Source organism: Eleginops maclovinus, chromosome 6, assembly GCF_036324505.1.
Source record: "Eleginops maclovinus isolate JMC-PN-2008 ecotype Puerto Natales chromosome 6, JC_Emac_rtc_rv5, whole genome shotgun sequence".
NCBI classification, from domain to species: Eukaryota; Metazoa; Chordata; class Actinopteri; order Perciformes; family Eleginopidae; genus Eleginops; species Eleginops maclovinus.
This window is the reverse complement of record NC_086354.1, coordinates 26,084,618-26,106,550: the sequence shown is the minus strand read 5'-3', so window position 1 is coordinate 26,106,550 and position 21,933 is coordinate 26,084,618. Positions and strand designations below refer to the sequence as shown.

Genomic DNA, 21,933 nt, shown 5'->3' with positions numbered 1-21,933 from the left:
TGAACATGTTTATTTGAGAAGTACAATATAAGACAAGCAAAAGTTTAATTTGTGGGCCATATTGCATTAAACTTTTAGAATTTGCTGAGGGCCGATTCAAAATTACCTGCGGGCCGCATTTGGCCCCCGGGCCGTAGTTTGGACACCCCTGTGTTAGAGGAAACAGCACTTAAAAGAGCAGCCATCTTTGTAGTCCACAGACCGACATGAGACCCGGCCTCTTAATAAAGTTCCCTGTTGTTCAAACGTTGTGTTGTCGATGTCTTTAAATCATTTATCTTCTTTAACTTAGAAGTCACTCATCACAGAAACACAGTACCATTGTCCGCCAATCACATGCAGCCCACTGCTGTATTTCAAAATAAGAGTATGCAAGGTTTCAAAATACATCCAGAATGAACGAATTCAAGCTCAAAGTGCTTTTTACAGTGCAACAGAAAGAAGAGCAGTGAACACAAATATAGTTAACATGAAACAGAGCAACAGAAATATAATTAACATGAAACAGAGCAACAGAAATATAGTTAACATGAAACAGAGCAACAGAAATATAGTTAACATGAAACAGAGCAACAGAAATATAGTTAACATGAAACAGAGCAACAGAAATATAGTTAACATGAAACAGAGCAACAGAAATATAATTAACATGAAACAGAGCAACAGAAATATAGTTAACATGAAACAGAGCAACAGAAATATAGTTAACATGAAACAGAGCAACAGAAATATAGTTAACATGAAACAGAGCAACAGAAATATAGTTAACATGAAACAGAGCAACAGAAATATAATTAACATGAAACAGAGCAACAGAAATATAATTAACATGAAACAGAGCAACAGAAATATAGTTAACATGAAACAGAGCAACAGAAATATAGTTAACATGAAACAGAGCAACAGAAATATAGTTAACATGAAACAGAGCAACAGAAATATAGTTAACATGAAACAGAGCAACACAAATATAGTTAACATGAAACAGAGCAACAGAAATATAATTAACATGAAACAGAGCAACAGAAATATAGTTAACATGAAACAGAGCAACAGAAATATAATTAACATGAAACAGAGCAACACAAATATAGTTAACATGAAACAGAGCAACAGAAATATAATTAACATGAAACAGAGCAACAGAAATATAGTTAACATGAAACAGAGCAACAGAAATATAGTTAACATGAAACAGAGCAACAGAAATATAGTTAACATGAAACAGAGCAACAGAAATATAATTAACATGAAACAGAGCAACAGAAATATAGTTAACATGAAACAGAGCAACAGAAATATAATTAACATGAAACAGAGCAACAGAAATATAATTAACATGAAACAGAGCAACAGAAATATAGTTAACATGAAACAGAGCAACAGAAATATAGTTAACATGAAACAGAGCAACAGAAAATAGAGTTGAGTTCAGTGTTGGAGGACTTTTATTCTGAAAGCATCATGCCCCGGATATGTTCCTTGTGTGTCTGTAGTGTGTGTCGGTGATGTGTCGGTAGTGATGGCGCTGTCCCTGCTGCTGCTGCTCCTGCTGCTCTCCGCTGCCCACCCCCTGTCCGCATGGGACCCGGACTTGGAGCTGCTGGACCTGGTGGAGGAGATCCAGCAGAACTTCTACAGCTTCCTCTCTGTGGAGCAGGTCTGACCTAATGCTAATGCTAACTGTCTCCATGGTGACCACAGCTAGCAGCTAATGCTAATGCTAACAGCAGAATGCCACGCACACACACAAGGGCTAAGCTAAGCTAGTTAGCAGCTAACCGAAGCCGTTTAACTGGGGACCTCTAACCCAGGCTAACAGCTACAACAGCTAACCCTTAGTTATTGTTTTATACAAACCAACAGCTAACTCAGTTATTGTTTTATACAAACCAACAGCTAACTCAGTTATTGTTTTATACAAACTAACAGCTAACTCAGTTATTGTTTTATACAAACTAACAGCTAACTCAGTTATTGTTTTATACAAACTAACAGCTAACTCAGTTATTGTTTGATACAAACTAACAGCTAACTCAGTTATTGTTTGATACAAACTAACAGCTAACTCAGTTATTGTTTGATACAAACTAACAGCTAACTCAGTTATTGTTTTATACAAACTAACAGCTAACTCAGTTATTGTTTGATACAAACTAACAGCTAACTCAGTTATTGTTTTATACAAACCAACAGCTAACTCAGTTATTGTTTGATACAAACTAACAGCTAACTCAGTTATTGTTTTATACAAACCAACAGCTAACTCAGTTATTGTTTTATACAAACCAACAGCTAACTCAGTTATTGTTTATACAAACCAACAGCTAACTCAGTTATTGTTTTATACAAACCAACAGCTAACTCAGTTATTGTTTTATACAAACTAACAGCTAACTCAGTTATTGTTTGATACAAACCAACAGCTAACTCAGTTATTGTTTTATACAAACCAACAGCTAACTCAGTTATTGTTTTATACAAACTAACAGCTAACTCAGTTATTGTTTGATACAAACTAACAGCTAACTCAGTTATTGTTTTATACAAACTAACAGCTAACTCAGTTATTGTTTTATACAAACTAACAGCTAACTCAGTTATTGTTTGATACAAACTAACAGCTAACTCAGTTATTGTTTGATACAAACTAACAGCTAACTCAGTTATTGTTTGATACAAACCAACAGCTAACTCAGTTATTGTTTGATACAAACTAACAGCTAACTCAGTTATTGTTTGATACAAACTAACAGCTAACTCAGTTATTGTTTGATACAAACTAACAGCTAACTCAGTTATTGTTTGATACAAACCAACAGCTAACTCAGTTATTGTTTTATACAAACCAACAGCTAACTCAGTTATTGTTTGATACAAACCAACAGCTAACTCAGTTATTGTTTTATACAAACCAACAGCTAACTCAGTTATTGTTTGATACAAACTAACAGCTAACTCAGTTATTGTTTTATACAAACCAACAGCTAACTCAGTTATTGTTTGATACAAACTAACAGCTAACTCAGTTATTGTTTTATACAAACCAACAGCTAACTCAGTTATTATTTTATACAAACTAACAGCTAACTCAGTTATTGTTTTATACAAACCAACAGCTAACTCAGTTATTGTTTTATACAAACCAACAGCTAACTCAGTTATTGTTTTATACAAACCAACAGCTAACTCAGTTATTGTTTGATACAAACTAACAGCTAACTCAGTTATTGTTTTATACAAACCAACAGCTAACTCAGTTATTGTTTGATACAAACTAACAGCTAACTCAGTTATTGTTTGATACAAACTAACAGCTAACTCAGTTATTGTTTTATACAAACAACAGCTAACTCAGTTATTATTTTATACAAACTAACAGCTAACTCAGTTATTGTTTGATACAAACCAACAGCTAACTCAGTTATTGTTTGATACAAACTAACCGCTAACTCAGTTATTGTTTTATACAAACCAACAGCTAACTCAGTTATTGTTTCATCTCTACCTGTGTGTCTCTAACTGTGTGTCCCACCTGTCTGTCTCACCTGTCTCTCAGGATGCGTCTCCAGTGGAGATAAAGAAGGCGTATCGCCGGCTGTCTTTGACTCTGCACCCTGACAAAAACAAAGATGAAAACGCTGAGACTCAGTTCAGACAGGTGACACAGCACTTAATACCCACAATACACTGCACCATATTCAGACAGATGACACAGCACATCATACCCACAATGCTCCTCTTTTTAGCTCGTGGCCATTTATGAAGTCCTGAAGGATGAGGAGAGGAGGCTCAGGTTAGTCACATGATGATATAACTGTAAATATAATGACGTTATGTTAAATCATTTAATAATATCTGATATTAAATTATATTATAAAATAATATCAATTATGAAATGATATTATAGAATTTAATATCAGATATTATTATATTATATTTTGTTCTATTATATTTTTGTAATATTTATCTTTAATAACCAGCTATGATGACATCCTGCTGAATGGCCTCCCTGACTGGCGGCAGCCGGTCTTTTACTACCGACGGGTGAGGAAGATGAGTAACGCTGAACTGGGCTTCCTCCTCTTCCTCATCCTCACTGTGGGACATTACGCAGTCATCTGGTCCATCTACCTGGAGAAACAGCTGGTGACTCATCAAATCAGAACACAGAAGGCACTCATTCAACCAATTACAGCAGGCGTGGTCATGTGATGTCCTCCATGTTTCAGGACGAGCTGCTGAGCAAGAAGAAGAAAGAGAAGAAGAAGAAGCTGGGCGCCAGACCTGCCGAGGAGCCAAGGTGTATCGGCCCGGACCGCAGCGACAGGTACCCCATGACATCACTTCCTGTGTGATGCTGACATCAGACAGGAGGTGATGTGAAGTTCTGTTATTGTTTGTTTGTTGTTGTTTCAGAGTCAGCGAGCGGCCGCACTGGCAGGATATCCTCCCTCTGAAGCTGAGTATCTGGCTCTACCTGTCCATCAAACACCTGCCGCAGACCGTCCAGGTGAGTTGTCTGTCTGTCTGTCTGTGTTAGTGTGTAATAACCCCTGTCTGTCTGTCTGTCTCTCTGTGTTAGAGTGTAATAACCCCTGTCTGTCTGTCTCTCTGTCTGTCTCTCTGTCTGTCTGTCTGTCTGTCTGTATTAGAATGGAATAACCTCTGTCTGTCTGTCTGTCTGTCTGTCTGTCTGTCTGTCTGTCTGTCTGTGTGTCTGTGTTAGAGTGTAATAACCTCTGTCTGTCTGTCTGTCTGTCTGTCTGTCTGTCTGTCTGTCTGTCTGTCTGTGTTAGAGTGTAATAACCCCTGTCTGTCTGTCTGTCTGTCTGTCTGTCTGTCTGTCTGTCTGTCTGTCTGTCTGTCTGTCTGTCTGTCTGTCTGTCTGTGTTAGAGTGTAATAACCCCTGTCTGTCTGTCTGTGTGTCTGTGTGTATTTCAGGAGCTGAGACAATTCTATGAGGATTACCAGCACCTAAGGCAGCAGCAGAGAGAGGAAGCTGAAGCTGAACAGGAAGTGGCCCCCAGTAAACATCTGTCCTTTATTACTATCTAATCGGGGGGTGGGGGGCTGGCAGTGTTGTAAGGGTGGACATATTAATGAATATGTCCATATGTCCAGAGCCTAAAGGTCATTGTGCTTGCCATCATTGATCTGACACTCCTTCCTGTCCAGGAGAGAGGAGGCCAAAGGTGAAGAAGCCGAAGCAGGAGTTTCCTGTTTACCTGCAGGAGGAGCCGACCCCCCCCAGGTACGAAGAGGCGGCGTCCATCGAGGACATCGAGGAGCAGATGGACGACTGGCTGCAGGAGCAGAAAACTGAGAGGAGGAAGGTACTGGACATGTTATTTGTTATTACACCTGCTGTTACACCTGTTGTTACACCTGCTGTTACACCTGTTGTTACACCTGCTGTTACACCTGTTGTTACACCTGCTGTTACACCTGCTGTTACACCTGTTGTTACACCTGTTGTTACACCTGCTGTTACACCTGTTGTTACACCTGCTGTTACACCTGTTGTTACACCTGTTGTTACACCTGCTGTTACACCTGTTGTTACACCTGCTGTTACACCTGTTGTTACACCTGTTGTTACACCTGCTGTTACACCTGCTGTTACACCTGTTGTTACACCTGTTGTTACACCTGCTGTTACACCTGTTGTTACACCTGCTGTTACACCTGTTGTTACACCTGCTGTTACACCTGTTATTACACCCGCTGTTACACCCGCTGTTACACCCGTTGTTACACCTGTTGTTACACCTGCTGTTACACCTGTTATTACACCCGCTGTTACACCCGCTGTTACACCTGTTGTTACACCTGTTGTTACACCTGCTGTTACACCTGTTGTTACACCTGCTGTTACACCTGTTATTACACCTGCTGTTACACCTGTTATTACACCTGCTGTTACACCCGCTGTTACACCCGCTGTTACACCCGCTGTTACACCCGCTGTTACACCCGCTGTTACACCTGTTGTTACACCTGTTGTTACACCTGCTGTTACACCTGTTGTTACACCTGCAGTTACACCTGTTGTTACACCTGCTGTTACACCTGCTATTACACCTGCTGTTACACCTGCTGTTACACCTGCTGTTACACCTGTTGTTACACCTGCTTTTACACCTGTTGTTACACCTGCTGTTACACCTGTTGTTACACCTGTTGTTATACCTGTTGTTACACCTGTTGTTACACCTGCTTTTACACCTGTTGTTACACCTGCTGTTACACCTGCTGTTACACCTGGTATTACACCTGGTATTACACCTGCTGTTACACCTGGTATTACACCTGTTGTTACACCTGTTGTTACACCTGCTGTTACACCTGCTGTTACACCTGTTGTTACACCTGTTGTTACACCTGTTGTTACACCTGCTGTTACACCTGTTGTTACACCTGGTATTACACCTGCTGTTACACCTGCTGTTACACCTGCTGTTACACCTGTTGTTACACCTGCTGTTACACCTGCTGTTACACCTGCTGTTACACCTGCTGTTACACCTGTTGTTATACCTGTTGTTACACCTGTTGTTACACCTGTTGTTACACCTGCTGTTACACCTGTTGTTACACCTGCTGTTACACCTGTTGTTACACCTGTTGTTACACCTGTTGTTACACCTGTTGTTACACCTGTTGTTACACCTGTTGTTACACCCGTTGTTACACCCGCTGTTACACCCGTTGTTACACCCGCTGTTACACCCGCTGTTACACCCGCTGTTACACCCGCTGTTACACCCGCTGTTACACCCGCTGTTACACCCGCTGTTACACCTGTTGTTACACCTGTTGTTACACCTGCTGTTACACCTGTTGTTACACCTGCTGTTACACCCGTTGTTACACCCGCTGTTACACCTGTTGTTACACCTGTTGTTACACCTGTTGTTACACCTGCTGTTACACCTGCTGTTACACCTGTTGTTACACCTGCTGTTACACCTGTTGTTACACCTGTTGTTACAACTGCTGTTACACCTGTTATTACACCTGCTGTTACACCTGCTGTTACACCTGTTGTTACACCTGTTGTTACACCTGTTGTTACACCTGTTGTTACACCTGCTGTTACACCTGCTGTTACACCTGTTGTTACACCTGTTGTTACAACTGCTGTTACACCTGTTATTACACCTGCTGTTACACCTGCTGTTACACCTGTTGTTACACCTGCTGTTACACCTGCTGTTACACCTGTTGTTACACCTGTTGTTACACCTGCTGTTACACCTGTTGTTACACCTGCTGTTACACCTGCTGTTACACCTGTTGTTACACCTGTTGTTACAACTGCTGTTACACCTGTTATTACACCTGCTGTTACACCTGCTGTTACACCTGTTATTACACCTGCTGTTACACCTGCTGTTACACCTGTTGTTACACCTGTTGTTACACCTGCTGTTACACCTGCTGTTACACCTGCTGTTACACCTGTTGTTACACCTGCTGTTACACCTGTTGTTACACCTGTTGTTACACCTGTTGTTACACCTGCTGTTACACCTGCTGTTACACCTGCTGTTACACCTGTTATTACACCTGCTGTTACACCTGCTGTTACACCTGTTATTACACCTGTTGTTACACCCGTTGTTACACCCGTTGTTACACCCGCTGTTACACCCGCTGTTACACCCGTTGTTACACCTGCTGTTACACCTGTTATTACACCTGTTGTTACACCTGTTGTTACACCCGCTGTTACACCCGCTGTTACACCCGCTGTTACACCCGTTGTTACACCCGTTGTTACACCCGCTGTTACACCCGCTGTTACACCCGCTGTTACACCCGCTGTTACACCCGCTGTTACACCTGTTGTTACACCTGTTGTTACACCTGCTGTTACACCTGTTGTTACACCTGCTGTTACACCTGTTGTTACACCTGCTGTTACACCTGCTGTTACACCTGCTGTTACACCTGGTATTACACCTGCTGTTACACCTGTTGTTACACCTGCTGTTACACCTGTTGTTACACCTGTTATTACACCTGCTGTTACACCTGTTGTTACACCTGTTATTACACCTGCTGTTACACCTGCTGTTACACCTGCTGTTACACCTGTTATTACACCCGCTGTTACACCCGCTGTTACACCTGTTGTTACACCTGCTGTTACACCTGCTGTTACACCTGCTGTTACACCTGCTGTTACACCTGTTGTTACACCTGCTGTTACACCTGTTATTACACCTGCTGTTACACCTGTTGTTACACCTGCTGTTACACCTGTTGTTACACCTGCTGTTACACCTGCTGTTACACCTGCTGTTACACCTGCTGTTACACCTGTTATATGTTATTACCACTGTTATGATTCCTGTTTTACATTATTTATATATCTCTGTCCGCAGGCTGCAGGCTGGGCACAGCACGAGCTCAGCCTCCTTGGCAGGTTGATGGTCAAATTCCCCGGAGGCAGCCCAGGGCGCTGGGAGAAGATAGCCCAGGAGCTGGGTCGTTCTGTGACCGAGGTGAGGGGGGGCTTGTACTTTTAAAATAAATTAAAGGACCACTGCAGCATTATCAGTTTCTCTGGATGTATTATTTATAGGTACACTATATAGACAGAAGTATTAGGACAGTCCTCTTAATCATTGATTGATCATCATTAATTCATTCAGTCCCATCACCACGGTTGAATAAATCCAGCGCCGAGCTATGCAGTCTGCCTTTACAGACACCTGTGAAGAGTGGGTCGTTCTGAAGAGCTCTCTGAACGTAGTCCTGTGATAGGAGGCCACCGGTGCAACAAGTCAGTCTGTGAAACTTCTTCTCTCCTAGATATTCCCCGATCAGCTGTCAGTGGCATTATATACAGAGCGGGGTCGCCGGGTGCATAGCACGTAAAAGTGCCCAAAGCTCTGCTGACTCAGTACCTGCAGAACTCCAAACCAGTTCTGCATTAATATCAGAACAAGAACTGAGCTGGAGCTTCATGGCCGGGCAGCTGCATGCCTGCCCCACATCAGCGAGCATGAGGCGTTGATGGAGCGTTGTACAGCATGCCGCCACTGGACTCTGGAGCAGTGGGGACGGGTTCTGTTGAGGGACCAATCAGCTTCTCTCTCTGGCAGTCTGATGGACCAGTCTGGGTTTGGAGAATGCCAGGAGAACGTTACCTGCTTGACTGCATTGTGCCAGCTGTAGAGTGTGGGGGAGGTGGCATAATGCTATGGGGTGTTTTTCTGGGGTTGGCCTGGTCCCCTTAGTTCCAGCGAAGGGGATTCTTAATGCTTCATCTCACCGAGTCCTTCTGGACTATTCTATGCTTCCAACTTTGTGGAAACCTTTTGGAGAAGGCCTTTTCTGTTCCAGCATGACTGTGCCCCAGTGCACAAAGCCATGTCCATAAAGGCCTGACTGGGTGAGTTTGGTGTGGAAGTATTGGGCCGGCCCCACAGAGCACTGACCTCAACCCCACTGAACAACTTTGGGATGAACTGGAAAGGAGAGCCGGGCCCTCTCGTCCAACATCAGGGTCTGACCTCATAATGCTGTTCTAGATGAATGGTGCCCTCAGACACACTCCAACATCTTGTAGAAAACCTTCCCAGAAGAGTGGGGGCTGTTACAGCTGCAAGGGGGGGCAACTTCAGATTATTGCCTAAGAATTTGGAATGGGATGTAATAAAAACTCCTGTAGGTGTGATGATTAGGTGTCCTAATACTTTTGTCTATGTAGTGTATTTCTTTGAGTGAAATTAATATTAATTTGCGTTATTCTGTTAGCTACTGACAACATTGCTGTGTTGGAATTCAACATACACTGTACAGTATCTCAGTAAAGCGAGCACCCCCTCCCCTTTGTGTAGATGTGTTATTATATCTTCTCCTGGGACCACCCTGAAGAGATGACCCTCTGATCCAGAGTAGAGTAGTCAGTGTACAGCTGGGATAACAGGGTACATTTGCTGAGCCCTCAAAATAACTCAACACAGCCATTAATGTCTAACCCGCTGCAACAAGGTGAGTACACCCTAAGTGAGAATGGCCAAATTCTGCCCAATTAGCCATTTCCCCTCCCCGGTGTCATGTGACTCATTAGGTTAAGGTCTCAGGTGTGATGGGGAGCAGGTGTGTATCATCTGGTGTTTTGCTCTCACACTCTCTCATACTGGTCACTGGAAGTTCAACATGGCACCACATGGCAAAGAACTCTCTGAGGATCTGAAAGAAAGAGCTGTTGCTCTACATAAAGACGGCCGAGGCTATAAGAAGAGAGAGCACCCTGAAACTGAGCTGCAGCACGGTGGCCCAGACCATACAGCGGTTTAACAGGACCGGTTCCACTCAGAACAGGCCTCACCACGGTCCACCAAAGAGGTTGAGTGCACGTGCTCAGCGTCATGTCCAGAGGCTGTCTCTTGAAAATAGACGTATGACTGCTGCCAGCATTGCTGCAGAGGTGAAAGGGGTGGGGGTCAGTCTGTCGGTGCTCAGACCATACGCTGCACACTGTATCAAAGGGGTCTGCATGGCTGTCGTCCCAGAAAGAAGCCTCTAATAAAGATGAGGCTCAAGAAAGCCCGCAAACAGTTTGCTGAAGACAAGCAGACTAAGGACATGGATTACTGGAACCACGTCCTGTGGTCTGATGAGACCAAGGTTAACTCATTTGGGTCAGATGGTGTCAGGTGTGTGTGGCGGCGACCAGGAGAGGAGTACAAAGACAAGTGTGTCTTGGCTACAGTCGAGCATGGTGGTGGGAGTGTCAGGGGCTGATGAGTGCTGCCGGCTGTGGGGAGCTACAGTTCATTGAGGGAACCATGAAGGCCCACCTGTACTGTGACATACTGAAGCGGAGCATGATCCCCTCCCTTCAGAAACTGGGCCGCAGGGCAGTATTCCAACATGATACCGACCCCAAACACACCTCCAAGAGGACCACTGCCTTGCTAAAGAGACTGAGGGTAAAGGTGATGGACTGGCCAAGCATGTCTCCAGACCTAAACCCTGTGGAGCATCTGTGGGGCCTCCTCAGACGGAGGGTGGAGGAGCACAAGGTCTCTGACATCCACCAGCTCTGTGATGTAGTCATGGAGGAGTGAAAGAGGGTTCCAGTGGCAACCTGTGAAGCTCTACTGAACTCTGTGCCCAGGAGAGTTCAGGCAGTTCTGGAAAATAATGGTGGCACAAAATATCGACACTTTGGGCAGAATTTGGCCATTCTCACTTAGGGTGTTCTCACCTTTGTTGCAGCGGGTTAGACATTAATGGCTGTGTTGAGTTATTTTGAGGGCTCAGCAAATGTACCCTGTTATCCCAGCTGTACACTGACTACTCTACTCTGGATCAGAGGGTCATCTCTTCAGGGTGGTCCCAGGAGAAGATATAATAACACATTTACACAAAGGGGAGGGGGTACTCGCTTTACTGAGATACTGTATACACAGTATATACAGTGGGGCAAAAAAGTATTTAGTCAGCCACCAATTGTGCAAGTTCTCCCATTTAAAAAGATGAGAGGCCTGTCATTTTTATCAGAGGTACACTTCAACTATGAGAGACAGAATGGGGGGAACAATCCAGGAAATCACATCGTCTGATTTTTAATGAATTCATTGTAAATTCCTCGGTAAAATAAGTATTTGGTCACCTACAAACAAGCAAGATTTCTGGCTCTCACAGACCTGTAACTTGTTCTTTAAGAGGCTCCTCTGTCCTCCACCCGTTACCTGTATTAATGGCACCTGTTTGAACTGGTTATCAGTATAAAAGACACCTGTCCACAACCTCAAACAGTCATACTCCAAACTCCACTATGGCCAAGACCAAAGAGCTGTCAAAGGAGACCAGAGACTAAATTATAGACCTGCACCAGGCTGGGAAAACTGAATCTGCAATAGGTAAGCAGCTTGGTGTGAAGAAATCAACTGTGGGAGCAATTATTAGAAAGTGGAAGACATACAAGACCACTGCTAATCTCCCTCCATCTGGGGCTCCACGCAAGATCTCACCCCGTGGGGTCAAAATGATCACAAGAACGGTGAACAAAAATCCCAGAACCACACGGGGGGACCTAGTGAATGACCTGCAGAGAGCTGGGACCAAAGTAACAGAGGCTACCATCAGTAACACACTACGCCGCCAGGGACTTCAATCCTGCAGCTCCAGACGTGTCCCCCTGCTTAAGCCAGTACATGTCCAGGCCCGTCTGAAGTTTGCTAGAGGGCATTTGGATGATCCAGAAGAGGATTGGGAGAATGTCATATGGTCAGAAGAAACCAAAATATAACTTTTTGTTAAAAACTCAACTGGTCGTGTTTGGAGGAGAAAGAATGCAGAGTTGCCTCCAAAGAACACCATACCTACTGTGAAGCATGGGGGAGGAAACATCATGCTTTGGGGCTGTTCTTCTGCAAAGGGACCAGGACGACTGATCCGTGTAAAGGAAAGAATGAATGGGGCCATGTATCGTGAGATTTTGAGTGAAAACCTCCTTCCATCAGCAAGGGCACTGAAGATGAAGCGTGGCTGGGTCTTTCAGCATGACAGTGATCCCAAACACACCGCCAGGGCAACGAAGGAGTGGCTTCGTAAGAAGCATTTCAAGGTCCTGGAGTGGCCTAGCCAGTCTCCAGATCTCAACCCCATAGAAAATCTTTGGAGGGAGTTGAAAGTCCGTGTTGCCCAGCGACAGCCCCAAAACATCACTGCTTTAGAGGAGATCTGCATGGAGGAATGGGCCAAAATACCAGCAACAGTGTGGAAACCTTGTGAAGACTTACAGAAACGTTGGACCTCTGTCATTGCCAACAAAGGGTATATAACAAAGTATTGAGATGAACTTTTGTTATTGACCAAATACTTATTTTCCACAATCATTTGAAAATAAATTCATTAAAATCCTACAATGTGATTTCCTGGATTGTTCCCCCATTCTGTCTCTCATAGTTGAAGTGTACCTATAATAAAAATTACAGGCCTCTCTCATCTTTTTAAATGGGAGAACTTGCACAATTGGTGGCTGACTAAATACTTTTTTGCCCCACTGTGTTTATGTATGTACTGTATGTATGCATTCAGTACCGTACCGTACCATACCATACATACATGTACCATCCATCCCTCCCTCCCTCCCAGAGTTTAGCAAGTGTCACAGAGCTGCTGCTCAGTGACACCGATATTATATACAGTGGGGCAAAAAAGTATTTAGTCAGCCACCAATTGTGCAAGTTCTCCCATTTAAAAAGATGAGAGAGGCCTGTAATTTTCATCATAGGTACACCTCAACTATGAGAGACAGAATGAGAAAAAAAAATCCAGGAAATCACATTGTAGGATTTTTAATGAATTAATTTTCAAATGATTGTGGAAAATAAGTATTTGGTCAATAACAAAAGTTCATCTCAATACTTTGTTATATACCCTTTGCTGGCAATGACAGAGGTCAAACGTTTTCTGTAAGTCTTCACAAGGTTTTCACACACTGTTGCTGGTATTTTGGCCCATTCCTCCATGCAGATCTCCTCTAAAGCAGTGATGTTATGGGGCTGTCGCTGGGCAACACGGACTTTCAACTCCCTCCAAAGATTTTCTATGGGGTTGAGATCTGGAGACTGGCTAGGCCACTCCAGGACCTTGAAATGCTTCTTACGAAGCCACTCCTTCGTTGCCCTGGCGGTGTGTTTGGGATCATGGTCATGCTGAAAGACCCAGCCATGCTTCATCTTCAGTGCCCTTGCTGATGGAAGGAGGTTTTCACTCAAAATCTCACGATACATGGCCCCATTCATTCTTTCCTTTACACGGATCAGTCGTCCTGGTCCCTTTGCAGAAAAACAGCCCCAAAGCTTGATGTTTCCACCCCCATGCTTCACAGTAGGTATGGTGTTCTTTGGATGCAACTCTGCATTCTTTCTCTTCCAAACACGACGAGTTGAGTTTTTACCAAAAAGTTCTATTTTGGTTTCATCTGACCATATGACATTCTCCCAATCCTCTTCTGGATCATCCAAATGCCCTCTAGCAAACTTCAGACGGGCCTGGACATGTACTGGCTTAAGCAGGGGGACACGTGTGGAACTGCAGGATTTAAGTCCCTGGCGGCGTAGTGTGTTACTGATGGTAGCCTCTGTTACTTTGGTCCCAGCTCTCTGCAGGTCATTCACTAGGTCCCCCCGTGTGGTTCTGGGATTTTTGCTCACCGTTCTTGTGATCATTTTGACCCCACGGGGTGAGATCTTGCGTGGAGCCCCAGATCGAGGGAGATTAGCAGTGGTTTTGTATGTCTTCCATTTTCTAATAATTGCTCCCACAGTTGATTTCTTCACACCAAGCTGCTTACCTATTGCAGATTCAGTTTTCCCAGCCTGGTGCAGGTCTACAATTTTGTCTCTGGTCTCCTTTGACAGCTCTTTGGTCTTGGCCATAGTGGAGTTTGGAGTATGACTGTTTGAGGTTGTGGACAGGTGTCTTTTATACTGATAACGAGTTCAAAAAGGTGCCATTAATACAGGTAACGAGTGGAGGACAGAGGAGCCTCTTAAAGAAGAAGTTACAGGTCTGTGAGAGCCAGAAATCTTGCTTGTTTGTAGGTGACCAAATACTTATTTTACTGAGGAATTTATAATGAATTCATTAAAAATCAGACAATGTGATTTCCTGGATTTTTTTTTCTCATTATGTCTCTCATAGTTGAGGTACACATATGATAAAAATTACAGGCCTCTCTCATCTTTTTAAATGGGAGAACTTGCACAATTGGTGGCTGACTAAATACTTTTTTGCCCCACTGTATTTGTAAAGCTCCTCTCTGTTCCACAGGTGACGGCTAAAGTCAAACAGGTGAAGGACAACGTCAGCCAGACCTCAGGTGAGCTGAAATCATAATCAATATTAATGCCCGACCTTTACCCCCTCTGCAGGACCATCAGAGTGTTGTCAGTGAGTCCTGGGTCAGTAGGTATCCTGCTGATGGTGTTCTGGGCCAGTAGGTATCCTGCTGATTGTGTTCTGGGTCAGTAGGTACTAGGGCTGGGCTTTCGATTAAGTTTCCTTCATCGATCGTGGGTAGGGTTAACGATCAATTTTCGATTAATCATTATATATATTTTTTTAATTAAAATCCATTATTTATTTATCTTTATATATTAAAAATGCAATGGAAATATAAAAATACAGCGTTCTTTTCCTCGATGAGATCTTTATTACAAGAACAACTCCTGTGGCAGTGAAACGCCGTTCAATGGTTAAACTTGAAGATAAGCGCTGCGGTGCTCTAAAGCAGCAGAGCCTGCAGCTGAGAGCCGGCGCTCTTAAACACAATTGACTCTCGTTTATTCCAAAATAATAATAACAACAAAACCAACAAAAAACAATCATGTTAAACAATAACTTAACCAAACACATAATAATACCTAAGTCTCACAGGTTTTGTAGGGGTTTGTCTGGGTCAGTAGGTGTCCTCCTGACGGTGTTCTGGGTCAGTAGGTGTCCTCCTGACGGTGTTCTGGGTCAGTAGGTGTCCTCCTGACGGTGTTCTGGGTCAGTAGGTGTCCTCCTGACGGTGTTCTGGGTCAGTAGGTGTCCTCCTGACGGTGTTCTGGGTCAGTAGGTGTCCTCCTGACGGTGTTTTGGGTCAGTAGGTGTCAGCGTCCGGACTTGAACCCAGACGGTTATGATTGGAGTTCTTAGAGCGCATGTCTCTGTGTTCCAGGTCTGGTGAAGCTGTCGGATCTGAAGGCTCCTCCTCTACCTTGTAGGTCATTTCCTGTTCCTGAGGCTGAGGAGGAGGAGGCGGTTCCTGCGGTCAGGAGGAGAAACAGGAAGTCAGCAGAGGGGGGGGAGGGGGGGAAGATCAGAGGCCGTCGGCAGAGAGACTTTGACCCAGCGGCCGAGGAGGAGCAGCCTCAGGAGAGCGGGGAGGGGGCAGATCCTCAGGAGAGGCTGGGGCCTCTGGAGCCTTATGAGAAGGTGGGGCCTCAGGAGAAGGGGGAGCCCGGGGTCTGGACGCAGAACCAGCAGAAGCTTCTGGAGCTCGCTCTGCAGCAGTTCCCCCGAGGAACCGTGGAGCGTTGGGACCGCATCGCCAAGGTCGTCCCCGGGAGGAGCAAGGTCACTGATGATACATTCAGGCTCTCTGTGCTGCTCCCAGGCTCACACTAACGTGTGTGTGTGTGTGTGTGTGTGTGTGTGTGTGTGTGTGTGTGTGTGTGTGTGTGTGTGTGTGTGTGTGTGTGGGTGTGGGTGTGGGTGTGGGTGTGGGTGTGTTTCAGGAGGAGTGTATGGTCCGCTACAAGATGCTGGCTGAGCTCGTTCAGAAGAGGAAGCAGGCCAAGAGCTGACTCCGCCCCCTTCAGTTTTCTACAGTGTTTTCTAACTGCAGCTTTGTGCCTTATCCCTGCTCATCATGCTGTCAATAAAAGTATTTATTACCTCAGTGCTGTCTGCTATATGGGGGGGGGGGTCACAGTGTATGAAACGACATTGAAATAACTGGAGGGGTGGGGGGGTTGTGACATCCGTATGGAACCCTTGCGCTCCTATTTGCTAGTGCTCTTCCCTGAGTAGGGGTCCCCAGCACAGAGGGTAACTCGGTGAGTCAGCACAAAGTACCATCATAGTCTGTGGACCAAAGTTTAAGTTGTCTCTGCAGATTTGGACCGTTTTGGAGGTTACTGAGGATTCTCAATCCATTTCTGACATGTTGATGGTTTAAAAACTGCAGTTTTAAGCAACATTGGCCATATTTGTACTCTGTGGGCTGATTTATATTCATTTTGGGTCGATTTTGAAGATTTAGGGATCACAGTACCTTTCCTCACCCCATCCCGTATCCCAGCCATCAGCTGATTTAAATGACCGTGTCAAAGGTCACGCTTTTATTCTGAAAGTCTGCCGGAAGCTACGTTGTTCCCTCACAGTTGAAGACAGTTAGCATTCCCTGCAGATTATAGATATTTCTAAATAATATAATATATATTTCTGGACCCGGACCTCAGCTCTTTGATTCTGGACCCGGACAGTAAGTCTTGGTTTCTGATGCTTTACTTAAAATATGAAACTTAAGAGGCTGACGTCACAGTTAGCATCAGAGCTAACGAGCTGATATTTACCTGGTGGTTCTCCAGCTCTAAGGCTCTTACACGTTTCCTTTAACGTGCTGTTACGCCTGTGACTCGGCATGGAGTCTTTAAAAGCCTTCACTAAAGAGTTTGATGCTTTTAAATGAAGGACAGAAAGTAACTACATGATGAAGAGGAAAGAGTTCCCAGCAGGATAATAACATGAAGAACAACAAGGTTTTATTGTCATTATAATTTGTATCCGCGTATATAAGTCCCTCTGTGAGGATCACAACAATGTCACACTTTTATCAGTTGAGAGAACATTTTGATAATTGGGAGATAACACAAGACTGCTAACAAGGTAGCGAGATAGATGCTAACATTAGCTAGCAAACCATCACCTGACAGGTGAGCTGTTCTCTGGTTGTTGTCAGCACTGTGTTTCTCCTTCTCACTGAGAGGTGTTCCCCCAGCAGGAGGTGTTCTCCCAGCAGGAGGTGTTCTCCCAGCAGGAGACTTTTTCTCCAAATGTTACTATTTATGAAAATCCTGACTGTTGTATCTCATGGTGTGACCTGTCTTTCCCCCAGGTGTGAGCAGCATGTCTCTGCAGGGTGTCCTGCAGCAGCGCATTACTTCGGCGCAAGGCCTGCTTCAGCGGGCGGAGCTGCTGTGTGGGGGGTGGAGGGGGGGCAGAAGCTCCTGGGTAAGCTGCGGGCCGAGCTGCGCTTCCTGCGGCGATGTGGAGGGGGGGGGGGGGGTGGGGGGGGGGGGGGGGGGGGGGGGGGGGGGGGGGGGGGGGGGGGGGGGGGGGGGGGGGGGGGGGGGGGGGGGGGGGGGGGGGGGGAGGGGGGGGGGGGGGGGGGGGGGGGGGGGGGGGGGGGGGGGGGGGGGGGGGGGCGGGGGGGGGGGGGGGGGGGGGGGCGGGGGGGGGGGGGGGGGGGGGGGGGGGGGGGGGGGGGAGGGGGGGGGGAGGGGGGGGGGGGGGGGGGGGGGGGGGGGGGGGGGGGGGGGGGGAGGGGGGGGGGGGGGGGGGGGGGGGGGGGGGGGGGGGGGGGGGGGGGGGGGGGGGGGGGGGGGGGAGGGGGGGGGGGGGGGGGAGGGGGGGGGGGGGGGGGGGGGGGGGGGGGGGGGGGGGGGGGGGGGGGGGGGGGGGGGGGGGGGGGGGGGGGGGGGGGGGAGGGGGGGGGGGGGGGGGGGGGGGGGGCGGGGGGGGGTGGGGGGGGGGGGGGGGGGGGTTGTGGAGGGGGCCGAGCGGGGGGGGGGGGGGGGGGGGCACAGGGGGGGGGGGGTGAGAGGGGGGGGGTGGAGGGGGAGGGGAGGGGGGGGGGGAGGGGGGGGGGGGGGGCGGGGGGGGGGGGAGGGGGTGGGGGGGGGGGGGGGGGGGGGGGTGGGGTGAGGGGGAGGTGAGTGGGGGGGGGGCGGTGGGGGTGGGTGCGGGGGGGCGGGGGGGTTGGGGGATGGGGGGGGGGGGAGGGGGGGGGGGGGGGGGGGGGAAATGAAGGGGGCGGCCGGGGGGGGGGGGGTGTTGTGAATTGAAAGAGTCTCACCTGCACAGCAGCAACCTGACGCACTTGACAGCCATCGTGGAGTCCCTGCAGAGCGTGGGGGGGGTGGTGTCCCTGCTGCACGTCTTCAGGTACCGGGATGCCGCCGGCTGCAGCCGCTCGCTGCTGGTGGACGTGGTGGCGGACGGAGGCCTGACCTGGGTAAAGGCGGTGGGGAGGAAGGCGGAAGCGCTGCACAATATCTGGCAGGGGGGGGGACAGTACGGAGACAAGAGCATCATCAGCCAGGCCCAGGACTTCCTGTCCGCCAGCCGGCAGCAGGAAGTGCAGTACCGACACCCCCACGTCGTGTTCGCCTTCTACAACGGGGTATCCTCCCCCATGGTGCAACGCCTCAGGGACATGGGGGTTGCCGTCCGGGGGGACATCGTAGCAGTCAATGCCATGATGGCACAGAAGGGGGAGAAGGAGGAAGAGCCATTTGGGGAAGAGGAGGAGCCAGAGGAGGAAGAAGCTGAGGGGGAGGAGCCTGAGGAGGAAGAGGGACCAGAGGAAGAGGGGCTAGATGAGGAGCCCGAAGAAGGGGAGGAGCCAGATGGAGAATTGTCCCTCCCCCGGGTGCAGCGCGGCAGGGTTCTGGCCCGCCTCTCGTTCCCGGCGCAGCTGCAGCCTCAGTCCTGCGGTAGTGTGAACCTGGACATCACGACGCTCATCAGCTACGTGTCGGCGCTGAGTCACGGCGCCTGTAGGTTCTCCTTCAGGGAGCCCGTGCTTACAGAGCAGGCGACACAGGAGCGTCTGCAGCCAGTGCTGCCGCAGCTGGACGCCTTCATGCAGGGGGAAGCAGCTTTTCGCCTGCGCCGCCGCCGTCACAGACTTCCGTCTGATCCTGGACACACTGGGGGGGCCGGGGGAGAAGCAGCGCGCCGAAAAGCTGCTGCAGCGGCTGCAGCTGGTGGAGGACCAGCCGTCGCAGCGGACACTGCGCCTCACTCTCAGCAACAAAGTCAACCAACGCTCCATCAGCATCTTCGGCACCGGAGACTCACTGAGAGCCGTCACCATGACGGCAAACAGCCGCTTTGTCAGGGCGGCGGCCAATCAGGGGATCCGATACAACGTGTTCATCCACCAACCGAGAGCGCTGACCGAGGGAAAGGAGTGGAGGGCCACGCCCCTTTGAGCTGTCAGCTGATCAGTGTCTTTATGTAAATCGTATGATCATCAATAAAGCCTGTCATTTCCTGCTCTGATGTCACTTTCTGTTGTCACAGCAACTGCAATTACAAAATACAAGTCTGTGGAAAATGAGTCTGAAAATATAAATTTAATAAATACATATATTATAAATGTGTGTGTGTGTGTGTGTGTGTGTACACACATTTGTTTCAGTGATTATAAAAGAAAGAAATGATTATTGTACTCTAAGGAGGGTGTTGGTGATAAACTGATGTAGGCTATTATCTGAAGACAATCAGAAACGGATGTTTGAAAACTAATAATAAACATGTGATCAATAAATGATAATAACAGTGTGGTGTTTTCCAGACCAGAGACCTCCATATTAAAATACATATTCCTTCTAAAACTTTGAATTCAATAAAGAGAGGTTTGGTTCTCCGGTTTTTAATTTGAAAAGCTGGAACTGGATGTGGGTGCGTCTGCACGAGCTGTTAGCATGTTAGCCTGTTAGCTGCGGGTAAACTGTTCCTGAGTTTCTGGATAAAATGAGAGTCGGACCGGGGAGGAGCTGCGGACCCTGGCGGAGGTGAGACCCCCACCCCCCCTCCAGCTGCACTTCAAAACACACTTTATTTACAAAACACAAAACAACAACACCTGATGCTGACCAGCCAATGCAGCTCGATTCAGAAGCGTTAGCTAAACTAGATGCTAAAAACAAAAGTACTTCGGAGGTTTCCTCATCATCAGCGACAGTGGAAGTCTGAGGCCCCTTATCATTTTGCCGTGTGTGGGGGGGGGTGGGTGTGTGTGTGTGTGTGGGTGTGTGTGGGGGTGTGTGTGTGTAGGGGGTGTGGGTGGGGGTGTGTGTGGGGTGTGTGGGATGTGATCGGTGTGGGGGGGGGTTGGGTTCTAGTGAAAGTGTGTGTGGAGGGTGAAGGTAATAGGCTGATTGTGTTAGGCCCCACTACAAGGTGGGGGTCTGGTAACCTGCTGCTCGGCGGTCGGTAAGCTTGGGTGGGGCGCAGCGGGGTAGTGGTCAGGTGGGAGCGTCTATGTAGGCGTAGGGGGGGGCTGGATGACTGGCTTGCACATTCTCCCTTGCATTATGGGTGGATGTATGATGGGTGGGATGTATGATGGATGGATGAAGGCTGGATGGATGATGGGGATGGAAGATGGGTGGATGATTGATTTATGATTGGGTGATGGATGTATGCATGGGATGGATGGTGATGGGTGGCTGGGATGGTATGATGGATGGATGGATGATGGATGGATGGATGTATGCTGGATGATGGATGGATGATCAACTGGATTATGGGTGGCTGTCTGATGGGTGGCTGTATGCTGGATGGATGGATGATGGATGGATGATGGGGTGGATGGATTTATGATGGGTGGATGGATGTATGATGGATTGATGTATGATGGGTGGATGTATGATGGGTGGATGATGGATGGATGGATGCTGGATGGATGGATGTATGATGGGTGGATGGATGTATGATGGATTGATGTATGATGGGTGGATGTATGATGGGTGGATGATGGATGGAAGGATGATGGATGGATGGATGTATGATGGGTGGATGTATGGATGATGGGTGGATGATGGATGGATGGATGATGGATGGATGGATGTATGATGGGTGGATGGATGTATGATGGGTGGATGATGGATGGATGGATGAAGGCATGGCTGTATGATGGGTGGATGATGGATGGATGATGGCATGGATGGCATGTATGATGGGTGGATGGATGTATGATGGATGGATGTATGATGGATGGATGTATGATGGGTGGATGGCTGATGGGTGGATGTCTGATGGATGGATGGATGACTGGGTGGATGGACTGATGGGTGGATGTATGAATGGATGGATGATGGATGGATGGCTGTAGGATGGCTGGATGTCTGATGGATGGATGTATGATGGATGGATGTATGATGGCTGGATGTATGATGGATGGATGTATGATGGGTGGATGGATGATGGGTGGATGTCTGCCTGGCTGGATGAATGGATCGGATGGATGTATGATGGATGGATGTATGATGGATGGCTGTATGCTGGATGGATGTCTGATGGGTGGATGGATGATGGGTGGATGTATGAATGGATGGCTGATGGATGGATGTAGGATGGATGGATGTATGATGGATGGATGTATGATGGATGGATGT

At 47.4% G+C, this 21,933-nt stretch overlaps 2 protein-coding genes across 3 annotated transcripts; both read left to right on the top strand.

Annotated features, from left to right (window-relative positions):
- The first annotated feature begins 1,478 nt into the window (after positions 1 to 1,478).
- dnajc1 (DnaJ (Hsp40) homolog, subfamily C, member 1) lies at positions 1,479 to 16,424 on the top strand. 2 transcript variants are annotated; one of them, XM_063885022.1, is made up of 12 exons: positions 1,479 to 1,660; positions 3,560 to 3,661; positions 3,750 to 3,796; positions 3,984 to 4,149; positions 4,233 to 4,330; positions 4,420 to 4,513; positions 4,946 to 5,030; positions 5,180 to 5,337; positions 8,395 to 8,514; positions 14,810 to 14,858; positions 15,702 to 16,099; positions 16,261 to 16,424. In XM_063885022.1, exons 1-12 carry the CDS (start codon positions 1,523 to 1,525, stop codon positions 16,327 to 16,329), a joined length of 1,524 nt encoding a protein of 507 aa, XP_063741092.1. In that variant the 5' UTR covers positions 1,479 to 1,522; the 3' UTR covers positions 16,330 to 16,424. The 2 variants fall into 2 exon arrangements, with proteins under 2 accessions (XP_063741092.1, XP_063741093.1); XM_063885023.1 differs by lacking the exons at positions 3,750 to 3,796; positions 3,984 to 4,149.
- Positions 16,425 to 16,613: 189 nt separating this feature from the next.
- On the top strand, positions 16,614 to 19,809 carry c6h7orf25 (chromosome 6 C7orf25 homolog). The gene is given in 5 exon segments (XM_063885175.1): positions 16,614 to 17,294; positions 17,650 to 17,726; positions 17,729 to 17,806; positions 18,580 to 19,397; positions 19,399 to 19,809. Coding segments are annotated over 5 exon segments (1,341 nt in total). The 5' UTR covers positions 16,614 to 17,271; the 3' UTR covers positions 19,744 to 19,809.
- Positions 19,810 to 21,933: the final 2,124 nt, after the last annotated feature.